The sequence below is a fragment of the Myotis brandtii genome, unplaced genomic scaffold (assembly GCF_000412655.1).
Source record: "Myotis brandtii unplaced genomic scaffold, ASM41265v1 scaffold475, whole genome shotgun sequence".
Lineage (NCBI taxonomy): Eukaryota > Metazoa > Chordata > Mammalia > Chiroptera > Vespertilionidae > Myotis > Myotis brandtii.
The window spans coordinates 1,624,699-1,638,522 of NW_005368148.1; the positions used below are offsets into that span (position 1 = coordinate 1,624,699).

The 13,824-nt window shown below is 36.4% G+C and overlaps 1 protein-coding gene across 1 annotated transcript in view; it reads right to left on the minus strand.

Annotated features, from left to right (window-relative positions):
* The window catches only part of PRKG1 (protein kinase, cGMP-dependent, type I), a 995,570-nt gene that overhangs the window by 175,593 nt on the left and 806,153 nt on the right, over window positions 1–13,824 (minus strand). The window contains exon 7 of the mRNA XM_005875929.2: window positions 9,703–9,797. Coding sequence (XP_005875991.1) covers window positions 9,703–9,797 — 95 coding nt within the window. The remainder of the gene's footprint in view (window positions 1–9,702; window positions 9,798–13,824) is intronic.

A 13,824-nucleotide genomic window follows, 5' to 3' on the forward strand; every position in this document is an offset into this window, starting at 1 on the left:
TTTGTTAAATTTATTACTAATTTCTTCATAATTTATGATGCTATTGAAATGGGTTTTTAAAACAATTTTAATTGTGTTTTATTAAAATAAGGTGCCTATATGATTATTTACTGATACATTTGAACATATCCCTATGAAGAGGTGCTAAACTCGAATCCCCTTACATACTACTTGAAATGTCCTAAAAGGAATATTGTGCTTGCCCTAATTTATGGAATATGGGGTAAGACAATTATCACATAGCATATGTTTTTAAAATATCTCCCACTCCCAGCTCATTGTATGAATGAGGAATGTGAGGCCAAACAAAGCTGGAAATACTCATCTCATGAGGACACAGTCTCAATCAGAATATGTAAGTAAATGTTACATTCAAATATACTTTGGGGCAAGACTATTCGGTGGGTTTAAAAATATTTTTTAAGGTATCACAAGTGATTAGTTAGAGATAATTATGACTCTAACTAAAATATCTGTTGCCTGTCCAAAGTGTGATTTATAGCAAGCCATTTTTATTCTATACTGTATAAAGGAAAAACTAAGAAGCAATCATTTAGACTTGAAAAGATTAAAAATGACAGAGACACAAAACACTAGCCAAATTCATTAACAAGGAAATTAGCTTCAAATGAACATTTTTTCTATTAGTTTTTGAAGAGAGTTTCAAATATGCACTATATTTTCTTATCTTGTGGCAACTGAAGGAAATTATTTGTCTGAATGACATGTTGGAGAATAGCAATGAGGGATTGAATTGTTCAGTAAGTACCTCAATTTTCACTATTGAAAATGACCTTATATTTAAGATGGCAGGCTCAAAAGAAACCATTTTCTAAGACACCCTGATGTTTCCTCAACTATCTATAAAAATATCCCCTTTGTAGAAACAATTATTTGTGTTAGCAGGCCCAAAGCCTTCTTTTAGAATAAAAGTCCTCTTTCATAAATCCCCTTGCACTTAACAATTTTTGAACAACCAATATTCTAATTTGTTTAAACTAATGTGTCTTTGGTTACTATCACTTACTGATAATTCTTGCCTATTATAATAATCAGAACTATTGTTGAGATATCTGAGTGTACAGTGCACACTAAAGTATTGACAAGATTAGCAAATAAATTCAAACAACGAAAGAAATGTTTTGTGTGGTTAACTTTATATTACAGGTCTATACTCTAGAAAAGATCAGAGAGCAGATGTTCAAATTTCCTTGATTAATTTATCTTGGCTAATTTGTATGTGGGTTTGGCTACAGGTGTTTTTGTAATAATATTAATAATTTGGAATAGGTATGTTTGGTGTGTGTGCATGTGACTATATTTTGGTTTCTTTATAACCAAGATATGATTTTTATAAATTCTCTAATGACTTCCTTAACATCAAAGCCCAGTGGGCTGCTATCGTATCCTGGGCATCTTGTGTTCATATATAAGAGTATATGACCATGTCATGGGTCTAGGTGCCTATAGAGCAACAGGTCAGCTTCTACATGACTATGCATTAGGTTCTATGCTGTGCTGATCTTCCAAGTTCTCACATCCCACTGAAGCTTGTTGTAAGTTCAGTTATTCAGCCATGCCAGGAAGGACTGTGATCACAACAGATTACTGCTATGCCAAATGCCCAAAAGTAAAATACGTCATGGGGATGATGTTGACATAGAAGATCTCAGAATAGCTACAGCATGGATCATGATGCAGGGATGCGGTGATGAGATTGCAGTGGTAATAGGAGAACAGACCTCACAGCAGGAAATGCTATGGGAAGCCTTTGAGAAATAAAGTGACATAGACTGTTTTACAGTGTTGTAGGTTGAATTGTGCCCCCCCCCAAAAAAAAACTATGTCAAAGTCTTCAACCCCAATACCTTTGAATGTGATCTTATTTGGAAATAAGGTTTTTGGAGATGTAATCAAGTTAAGAGACTGTCATACCAGATTAGGGTAGGCCCTAAATCCAATGACTGGTGTTCTTATCAGGAGAGAGAGAGTTTGATACTGAAACACACACAGAGGAGAGATGGTCACGTGAAGATGGGGGTGGAAATTGGTTTATGAAGGCACAAGCCAAAGAAGCCAGTAACCACCAGAAGCTAGACAGAGGTAGGGAACACATTTTCCTTAGAGTTTTCATAGGGGATGTGACACCTTGATTTTAGACTTCTTTCCTCCAGACTTGTGAAAGAATAGATTCCATTGTTTTAAGTCACTCAGTTTGTAGTAATTTATTGTAGCTATTCTGGAAAACTAATAGAGAGATTGTCATAACCATAGTGTTAGGAATAGATGGGAAGTGAGCAAGACTGGACACAGGGTGACCAATTAGGAGGCTGGATTGTAATCCAGGTGACAGATTGAAACTGTGGCAATACATAGGTGATGGTGAGAGTTATTTAAGAGGTAGAATCAACAGGATTAGTTATTAGTGATGTATTTCAGGAGAGGAAACAGTCAAAGATAATGTCCACATTTTTGGTGTGAGAAACACTATTGCAATAGTAATCATTTCAAATGGAGTAGATTTGGTTGGGGGTGGAGAGAAAATGAGTTTACAGTTGTCCAAGTGCCACTTGAAGTACCTGAGTGATATCCAAGTGGCCATGCCCCATAGAAAACTAAATTTGGAGCCCAGGAAACATTTTGGGATGAAAATAGAGATATTATAATGTGCTATGACACTTTGTGCTTCTTCTATATTATCACTTATCACATTCTCTATTTTAATCACCTGTTTACATATAAAACTTCAACAACAAAAAAATAAGCTTAGAGCAGATAATTGAGGAAACAACTTCTTTTGATGAACACCATTCTCCTCAAAAGGCCAACCTTCAGTATCCCTAGTTCTCCATCTTACAGAGAGAGTAGTGGTACTAAAAAAGCAATTCTAGCTCTTCTTACTCAGTTCTACAAAAAGCAGCTCACCCTAAGTACTGGCAGCTTGTTGGCTTTGGAATTTAGCCAGAAATACAGGACAACCTGGAAAAAATCCCACAAGACATTCTGTTGCATTTCACATAGGTTATCCATTATAATCCTCACAAGAATGATCGTCACTAAAATCCAAATTAATTTTAATCTTCACTAAAACTAAAAAAGAAACAAAACTAAAACCCTACAAGAGCCAAGTGCTGGACACAGAAAAGGGTCCTAAGGTTGGAGGCATGTGCTGGAGCTGGCCAGGAGAGTTCATGAAGGGGCGGGGGAAGGAGTCTGGCTTTGGTCCCAAGAGAAAAGCCGGGACTGAGCCTTTCATAAAGCCAGAGTCTTAGATTGTTTCTACACTCAAGATACACGCTTTAGCAACTACTGTCCCTGAGAGAAACAGAAATCCAAGCCTGGCAACTAAAAGATCTGAATTCTTTCTATTCTATCTTTACGGTTCAAGGACCTCAATCTAAAGCCTGCCCTTGCAGGAGCAAATATAAAACATAAAAAACAAAAACAATAACAACCACATAGAGATGCTCCAATAACCTGGCACAAGGGAATCCCTTAATCCACTCATTCCATTGAAAATGGGCATGAATAAGCCAGTCAATGAAAGAAAAATACCACATGATCTCACTCATTTATGGATAATAAAGACCATTATAAACTGATGAACAAAAATAGATACAGAGGCAGAGCAGCATCGAACAGACTGTCAAACTACAGAAGGACTTGTATGCATTGCATATAAGAAGCATAACCAATGGACACAAGACACTGGGGGGTAGGGGAGGCCAGGGGAAAGTCAAGGGGGGGAAAAAGAGGAGACATGTGCACTAATCTTTGTAATATTTTAAGCAATAAAACAAAAATAAAAAAAATAAAATTAAAAAAAGAAAATGGGCATACAGTAATTACAAACAAACAGCCCCACAAGCTATAATAAACCATATAATAAGGAGGGAGAGTTAACAGATATAAAGAGCTTTAGAATTTGAACCTAAAAGTGAAGGTAATAAAAAAAATTACAAAATATTTGATATTTTTAACATAATAAAGAGATAAAGAAAATAAAGTATAAATAAGAAACAATATGAACATTTTAAAGAATAATAAAATAATGATAATAATTAACATTTATTGAACACAGTATTTGTCAGGCATGATTCTAGTATGCCCCAAAACTATATAGATTATTTGACCTATTAGTCCCTTTAATCTTATGTGGCAGATACTATTATTCCCATTTTATAAATCACGAACATGAAGCTAAGAGAAGAAAAGTAAGATCACATATTCTATAAATGACGGAGCTGGGATTTGAACCCAGGAAGGTTTATTTTAGTGCTCACAGTCCTAACCACTGTAGTGTGCCAAGCAGATAGTCTAAAAATATTTTAAGTAGTCACTGGAACCTACTCAATGTATAGATTGAATTTAAGACTTGATACAATTAAAGAGAGAAGCAGAGAATTTCTTGATGGATATGAGAGAATGTACCTAGATTCCATTACAAAAGCAGCACAGAATAATAAGAAGAACCTATAAACCTGAAATAAGAAGGCAAGGATGGGAGGATAAAGAGATGAAACCAAAAGAAAGAAAAGAGAAACTGGGGCAGGGGGGAATAAGCAGAGACAATGCTGTGAATTGAGGAAAACTGCATTCTCAGAAGAAAGGGACATATAGAGTCATATGAAATAAAGTAAAACATATCTGCACTTAGATTATAGTAAAAATGAAGGATATCAGAGATAGACACCTACCCACCCCCCCGAAAAAGACATTACTTCTAGTGACTGACTGATTCTAGACTATGGATACTGGAAGACAATGGAATAATAGTTAAGATTCTGAAAAAAAGTAAATCTAACCTAGATTTTTATGCATAACCCAATGGTCATTCACATTTAGGAAAGGCAAAAAGCATAAATAAATCATCTCTGAACTCAAAAGAAATAAGTTGAATGTAAGCAATAGTGGGAAAACTACAGTAAGTTCTCACTTAATATTGTTAATAGGTTCTTCAGACTGTGGCAAAACAACATATAATGAAACCAATTTTATCACAGGATAACTAATATACACAAGAGTTAAGTTTCTAGGCATCTCAGCATTATAATTAAGCACATTGTTGGAAGACCTGCTATAATAAGTAAACCAAGTTACTAAATCTAAGTAGGATCTGAAAAAATATATCAATAATAATGACTAATATTTGAGGATTTACCAATCATATGGAACTATATACTACAAATCTAGATAAAAAGCAGGCAAGAGTAATTTGAAGTTAAACACGTGAAGATTCCTGTATTATTCAAGTGAAGGATAGAGCTATTGATTACCATTACATATTAAAAATTAAAAAATTCATCATTAAAGGAATAGAAAAGGAAGGTAAAACTTCTAAACAAAGAAATAACACAAGTGCAATTTGCATGGCAGTAGAAAGAAAAGAAAAAATGATATATTGACCCCAAATGAAACAGAATGGGATTTCACCTATGTAAAATTTTAAACACCCATAAAGTAAGTTTATATATGTTAATGTTCATATATGTATATGTTTATTATACATATATGTATACACAATAAAATTTAGACACACAATCACTGAGGATGCATATAGCCAACTTCAGGGTAATGATATTGGGGGCGGGGAGGAAAAGTACTGGGGGAGGATACAAAAGAGGTTTGAATCATAACTAAAAGTCTTTCCCTGGGAGGGAGGAAAAGTACTGGGGGAGAATACAAAAGAGGTTTGAATCATAACTAAAAGTCTTTCCAAATAAATAAATGAATGATATATGCTATATTCAACATGTGTTATATCATTTTATATGATATTATTTTATTAATTGAAAAAAGAAGAAAACAAGAAACGGGTTCAGAAATATTAATTAAATTTCCCAAGATCACAGTCTATGAGTGGAAAACCTGGGGTATACAGACTGTGATACCAAAGTGTGTTGAATTGACTGGCTGATTTATTTTTGCACAAACAAGGGCAGAGCCTGGCATGTAGTGTAGGTGTTCAGAATGACAGGCAACAGCTGAGAGAGTTCCTGGAGGAAAGGACCCTGCTGGCAGCGGTCTGCTATTTAACGAGGGTGGCCCAGAGCTGCATTTAGAATCTAGAGAGCTGTTCCAGCTGAAAAGAGGCCACATTTCAAGAGAAGCAGAGACTGTGCCCTAAGAAAACTTAGAGATCATCTAGTTCAACTGGCTCAGTTTACAGATTTTCAGAAACAGAGACTCAGAGAGGTTAACTGACCCAGAACATTCTTGGGAATGGGAACAGTGATACCAGCATTACGGTGATGGATGTTGATGTTGCTGATAATAATAATGGAGATAAAGATGATAGTGGTAGTGCTGATAGCAGTTGGCTTTTTTGGAGCATTCATCTAAATTCTAAGTAGTCACCCAAAATGCTTTATAAGTATTCCCTTGATTACTTCTCACAGTAACTCAAAAAGTTAGAGACAATCATCATTTTCATTTCAGATGAAAAGAGAATCTCTCAGGGTCTCATAATTTATAAATGACAGAGTGGACTCCGACCCAGGCAGTCTGATTTCTGAGCTGGAACTCTTAACCATATATTATGCTGAAGACTCAAATAGTAGGGGGAGGGGGAGGAGCAAGTGGAAGCTCGATCCCATCTCTCTCAGGTTCATCATATTCTTATATATTTCCCATTACTACAAATCCAAGTAGCTTAGAATTTGACAAATCTGATGCCTATGTGAATTCTATATGGTTTCAAGTCAATCTGGGATCACTGGCTCCTAACCACTTGCCTGCCTACCTGATCACCCCTAACCACTCTGCCTGCCTGCCTGATCGCCCCTAACCACTTGGCTGCCTGCCTGATCATCCCTAACCCCTTGCCTGCCTGCCTATCGCCCCTAACTGCTTCTGCTTCGGCCCCCGCACCTGGGACCTGGACTTCCCTCCTTCTGGCCAGCCACAGGCACCCAGGACCTGGGCCGGCTTCGCCTGGGCCGGCGCAGGCACTCGGGATCCCAGGCGGCGCCGCCCGGGCCCCAGCTTTGTCAGGAAGGATGTCCAGAATGACGTCTGGAAGACGTCCAGTCTATCTGGTCTAATTAGTATATTACTCTTTTATTAGTATAGATTTGGGACTTCTTTTCATTGAAGGACTATGCAGTGATAGATATGGACGTATTCCAAGATGTTATGTAACAGAGAGAGTTGAGGACAAAACCCTGGTGAATTTTAGAAAATCAAATGAGAAATTGTAGAGTGCTAACACATGCAGGGCTCTCAAAGGATGGGAAATGTAAAGAAGGAAGGAGTGGTCAACAATGTAAAACTGTGGCTGAGAAGTTAAGTCAGATGAAGATGGTTCTATGATGTCAGTAGGAAATTTCCGGTGACATTTAAGAGGACACTTAGAGTAGACTGATAAAGCCCGGTTGAGTAGTGACAAAACTATACTAAAGGCCATAAGAAAGAAAGGGATGGGGATAGGTCAGTGTAGTAATGGTTGTGGTGGTGGTGTGGTGACAGATTGGCCAGCGAAGAGGCTGAATGTGTTCAAAAGAGATTTGACAACAGGCAGTTCATAAGAATAATCAGCCGAACTGGTTTGGCTCAGTTGGATAGAGCGTCAGCCTGCGGACTGAAGGGTCCCAGGTTTGATTCCGGTCAAGGGCATGTACCTTGGTTGTGGGCACATCCCCAATGGGGGGTGTGCAGGAGGCAGCTGATCGATCTCTCTCATCGATGTTTCTAACTCTCTATCCCTTTCCCTTCTTTTCTGTAAAAAATCAATAAAATATATTTTAAAAAAAAGAATAATCATGTTAGAATGAATTTAATCTATATGGAAGAGCATTAACTTAAATTTGATATCAGAGCAAACTTTGATATCTTTTTCATAAATCATATCCCCAAGGTCATTTCTTAAGACCCATTTTAGGAAGGTGTTTTCACCATAAAAGCTTTCTTTTATTTGCGCCAAGATTCAGTGACAGTAAGCTACAAAAGAAAATCTGTCAATTCTCAATTATGTTTTACTTTCTGGTGTTCCACTTGTGATCTCATCAGAAATGATCGAAAGTGTTATATTTTGAAAATGTTATATGTTGAAAAGGTATCACAATTTTCACAGAGACATTTAATCTTGGACCGAGGCAGTCAGGTGGCATTATCCTCTAGAATCCTCTACGTATATAATAATCAAGGGAAAGAAAGATTAAAGTATAAATGGTATCTTTGTACATTTTATGCTATGAAGATTATGATTATTGCATGATTTTGTATATCTACACCAACCATGGCATTTCTTCCAACTTTGCCATTGGAAAAATTTAATGGCAAATACACACTCATCAGATAGGATCAAATGAACTCAGTAAAAGAAAAAAACAGAAAATCAAGTGCACTTAGTTCTGAATTTTCACAAGATAATGTGGCCTGAGTAAGACAACATAAAAATCACTGTTTTATTTTTGTAGTTGTGAAATAGTAAAGAAGAAACAAGACCTGGCAACTGATTGTGGCTTAAAAAATAAAAACTACTTAAGGTGAAGGAATTAAGAAGTACAGATTGGTAGCTATAAAATAGTCACAGGGATGTAAAGTACAGCATAGGGAATATAATCAATAATATTATAATAACTCTGTATGGTGCAGGGGGGTAGTTGAAATGTTGGGGAGACCACTTTGTAAAATATATGATTGTCTCACCACTGTGCTGTACACCTGAAACTAATACAAAATAATATTGAATATAAACTGTCATTAAAAATAAAATTTTAAAAACTCCTTAAACTTTCTTTATAGTACCTTTAAGCAAATTGCTTGTATTTTTTAATTTGAAAATAATTTCAAATAAAGTCATAATTTGAAATGGAAACAAAACTGTTCCAAATATTTTAGGAATATGTTTGATCCTATTGCTGTTCCTCTCTAGTAGACAGTCCTACACCTGGAATATGATGCAAAAATAAATGTTTATTAGTTATTTCTGATTCAAGTGGCTTATTATACATACAGCACTAAACTCAGAAAAGTTTTATCTCTATTTACTGATAATCAAGCGGTGTTGCTTATTGGACATCAAGACTAGAATACCCAAATAAATCTGTCATATTTGTCGTGCATTTTGTACATTCAGTAGTACAAAGTCAACTGAGTTTTTCTTCCATAGTATATGGGAAGAAATCCCAAATGCTTCTTTCTTGAGGTCTTAGTTTACAAGTGCAATTTCAGTGATCGTGCAGTACACCTCTTCAGTCTTTAGAGCCCTCAAGAGTGAGTCTGCAGATGCATAAATCACCTCCAGGCCCACCTGCTCCTCCACCTCCATTACCATAACCAGCACCGACGACAGCCAGCCAGAGGTGAATCACTGCTTTCCCATCGATTGTTTGTTCAGCCAGGTTTAGGGATTTCAAAATTCTCAACCATCTTCCTGTGATTCTGAGTAAAACTGTTGTACAAAGTAAGCTTAGCAGAGACATCTCCCTCTCTTTTATCTTTATAGAGTTAAGAAACATAAAGCTGAGAGATTTTCCTATTAATATAAAAATTATTTATTACAGAAGTTAACCACCAATCAATCCTACAGCCTATCTACACATATTACAATTCCAGCTGGAAATAAAATAAAAATGAGCAAGGGTCCATGTCTGATATCAGAATCAGCACTAAAAATCCTGTTTTGTTAGGAGCTCGATCTTTAAGACAGGAATTTATGTAGTACTCAAGCAAAAACTGTGTGACATGTGATCTACTTACCCCTGCAAGGCTTTCTCTCCAAACCAATCTCCTTTGCCTAAAGTCCTAAGAAAGACTGGGTCTTCACTTGGTGAGTCTTCGCGAGTGACATTTACCTACAAAGAGAAACAATGACAGTCTGTATCCATTGCATACTCTGGATGACCCAATGAGCATTAATTGATACTGGTAATTCCACTTTTTCTTTTCAAATTACTTTTATGAGGAATACAAGTATATTATCACTAAAGGGGCCAAAGAAATGACCTTCTAATAGTTTTTATACTTTCAATTTGTTTTTAAGAAATAATAAATTATTCAGAAACTTGAATTCCAATTAATCCTCATCCTTATCCTATTTCCAACCTCCTATGAAGCAACCATTATAATAAATTTAGTGACCATTCCTTCCATCCTTTATGATGTGTTTATATGCATGTGTTTTTAAAAATACTGTATATGAATAGCATAATATGGTATGTATCATTCTGTAACTTACACATTTTCTTTTAACATTATTTTAATTATTATTCCATGCTTCTAAATATAGAGTTCATCCATTGCCTTCTTCTACTCTGTACATATACCAATTTATCAATTTCCATATGCATGGACATTTATGTTGTTTCCTTTTTTTTTTGGCTACAATGAACATCTTTCTCCACACCTCTACATGCACATACATTTTCTCTATGGCATGCCTATCTCCTTTAAGAAAAATCCAGCCTTGCCCTGGCTGGGTGACTCAGTTGGATAGAGTGTCATCCATACTCCAAAGGTTGCAGGTTTGATCCCATCAGGGTATTTATGGGAGGCAACTGATCGATGTTTCTCTCTCTCTCCCTTCCTCTCTTTCGCTCTCAAATCAATGAAAACATATCCTCAGGTGAGAATTTTAAAAAACAAAAAAAGAAAAACCCAGCCTTCATTCAAAAGCCAGCCACATTTTCATGAAAGTCTTCCCTCAGGTCTCTGATACAGTCTTCAGGTCCTCACAATCCACATTCACAGAATTTCTTTTTTAAAAAGACATAGAAATTACATATATGTCTTTTAAAAGCATAACAAATAATATGCTCTTCAAAGAAATAGATATTTCTTTGGCATTCTCTACAATTTAGAATAAGCACTTAATAAAGAGCTGTAAATTGTTGGAACGGGAAAACATTCTTACAAGATATCTCAGCCCATATAGGACTTGTGACTTGAGTAATAATCCACAGAAGGAAAGCGATGCAATAAGTTTTACCTTTATGTTAACTCAATCTCCCTCCAGCTCTACTGATATTCATAATACTGGCTATGTGCCACCCAGAAAAATTAAGTGGTAGTTAAAATACAAATGCTTGGAAAATGGAGTAAAACTAATGTCCTGAGGCAATGACAGACACATAAACACATTTAAATACACTATGCTTTAGATTTTTGAATTTAGAGATTGGATGTCAAAGACCAGAATTTTTATAAGTATTAAGAAGGTCTGTAAAAAGCACAGAGAATTCAATTATTATTCTCCACTGATCCATTTGACTACTCCTCCACACAGAGTTTCAAAACCACAGGAATGGCAGCGGGGCGGGACAGCGTGGCTCCTCTGTCACCCCAGCTTCCTCATCACAGCTCCCTTGAGGGCCTACGCCTTTAGTCAGACATCCCCCGAGGGCTCCCTGGCTGCCAGAAGGATGTCTGACTACAAGCTTAGGCCTGATCCCCCGGGGAGTGGGCCTAAGTCAATAGGTGGACATCCCCCAAGTGGTCCTGGACTGCAAATGGGGGCAGGCCAGGCTGAGGGATCCCCCCACCCAAGTGCACAAATTTTTGTGCACTGGGCCTCTAGTTTGGTTAATAAAATATATTAGAAATTCTAAATGGCAGAATTATGCAGGCCATGGAGAAATTTCAGTGTTATCTTGAAATGTTCCTTAAAGATGTTACTGAATTGATCTAATAAAAAGTGAACCATCTACAGAATAAACCACTTTCTGCTTATATGATAAATGTGAAGAAAAATCTAACTGGATAAAATTATAATGTGAAAAAAAAATAAGCACCTCAAAGAGCAAGAATAAAGCTTTCCTCTGAAGTTGTAATTTCCACATTTTTCTTTGTATGCATGATGAATCATTCTAAATATGAAGATACCATTATGGACATTTGTATCCTTAATTCTGAAGACATTTCAGAGTAGAGAATGTTAAATAGAGATAGACTCTCTAACTTTGGCCTGTATTTTATCATTTTTATTTAAACCACAAAGTACTTTCTGATCCACAATGCTGTAAAATGAACTAGCTATGGAGCCTTCTATTTGAATCAATGCTACCTGGCCACCTTGTCCAAAAATGAGAGAGAGAGAGAGAGAGAGAGAGAGAGATGTGTATTAAATGAGAAAAGTCTATCAACACATCCTCTTAATAGTAAGTACCAGATATCACAATAGCAGATATCAAGTTATACTACAATGCCACTGTTCTCAAAACTGCCTGGTACTGGCACAAGAACAGGCATATAAATCAATGGAACAGAGACCCCAGAAAGCCATTGTGGCCGATTAATATTTGACAAAGGAGGCAAGAGCACACAATGGAGTAAAGACAGTCTCTTCAATAAATGGTGCTGGGAAAATTAGATACATGCAAAATTATAAAATTAGACCACCAACTTACACCATACATAAGAATAAGTTCAAAATGGATAAAAGGCTTAAATGTAAGTTGCAAAACCATAAAAATCTTAGAAGAAAACATAGTCAATAAAATCAGACACGTCATAAAATTTTTACCGATACATCTCCTAGGGCAAGAGAAACAAAGAAAAAAATAAACAAATGTAACTATATCAAACTAAAAAGCTTCTGAATAGCAAAAGAAACCATCCTCAAAATACAAAGGGAACACTAGGTATGGGAGAACATAATACATCCACTAAGGGGTTAATTTTCCAAAATATACAAAGAACTCATATAACTCAACAACAAGAAGACAAACAATCCAATTAAAAAATGAGCAAATAATTTAAATAGACACTTCTCCAAAGAGGATATACAGATGGCCAATAGACACATAAAAAAATGCTCAATGTTGCTAATCATCTCAGAGATGCAAATTAAAACCACAATGAGACATCACCTCACACCTGTCAGAATGGCTACCATTAACAGATCAACAAATGACAAGTACTGGTGCTACTTATTTGATCAAACTGATTAATAAAAAATATTTTTAAGAAAAATATCTTGAATGTATCAAAAGAGTCTAATATATTCTTACTCCTTCCCTCTTGGAATCCCTATGGTGCTCCAAAATATTGCCAATGGAATTGGTTCCCGTGGTGTAATTTGCATGCCACTTTTATTTAGACTTGTTATGAAACTCATAAAACAGTACCACTAATGCACCTGTCTTCAGCTTAAACTGGTTTGCAAACACAGCTTCTTTTAGGCAGTGCTGGGAATTTACAGTAATGGAGTATACACATAAGCCTGTCAGAAATTCATCTTACCTGATAAACATATCATTCCCTGATAGCAAAGAATTAGCAATGTAATAAAGGAAAAATACACCCAAAGCATGAGGGTGAAAAGTCTCCCTGTGACCAATGGAATCACTTATATCCATGAAGATTTTCAATTTCCATGATTCTTTAGTTGGTGTTAAGAAATAAAACAGTAAATGGTAGGCTCTAACTATCCTATCTAATAATAGAGAAACATGGTAATTAACCATAACTTTGCTACCCTTCCCATTGGCTAATCATCGAGATATGCAAATTAACTGCCAGCCAAGATGGCGGCCGGCTGCCAGGCAGCTGAAGTGAACATGAGGCTTGCTTGCTCCAGTGAAGGAGGAAGCCAACGTTCCCCGCCTGCCGCAGCCCAGCTCTGAACTTGCTCTCTAAGAAAAAATGTTGCAAATATAGAAGCTAAACAAAACCCAGAAACCTGCTTTCAGTCAGCCGGGATCTCAGAGCTGGAGTTGCAACAAAGTTTCAAATACAGAAGGTAAACAAAGCCCAGAAACCTGCTTTCAGCAGCCAAGTTCTCAGAGCTGGAGCCGAGCCTCAGAGCTAAAGCCGGCTCTCAGCTCCAGTGACAGCCATAGAAGGTAAATAAATCCCAGAATAAAAAGAAAAAAAGAAAAAAAG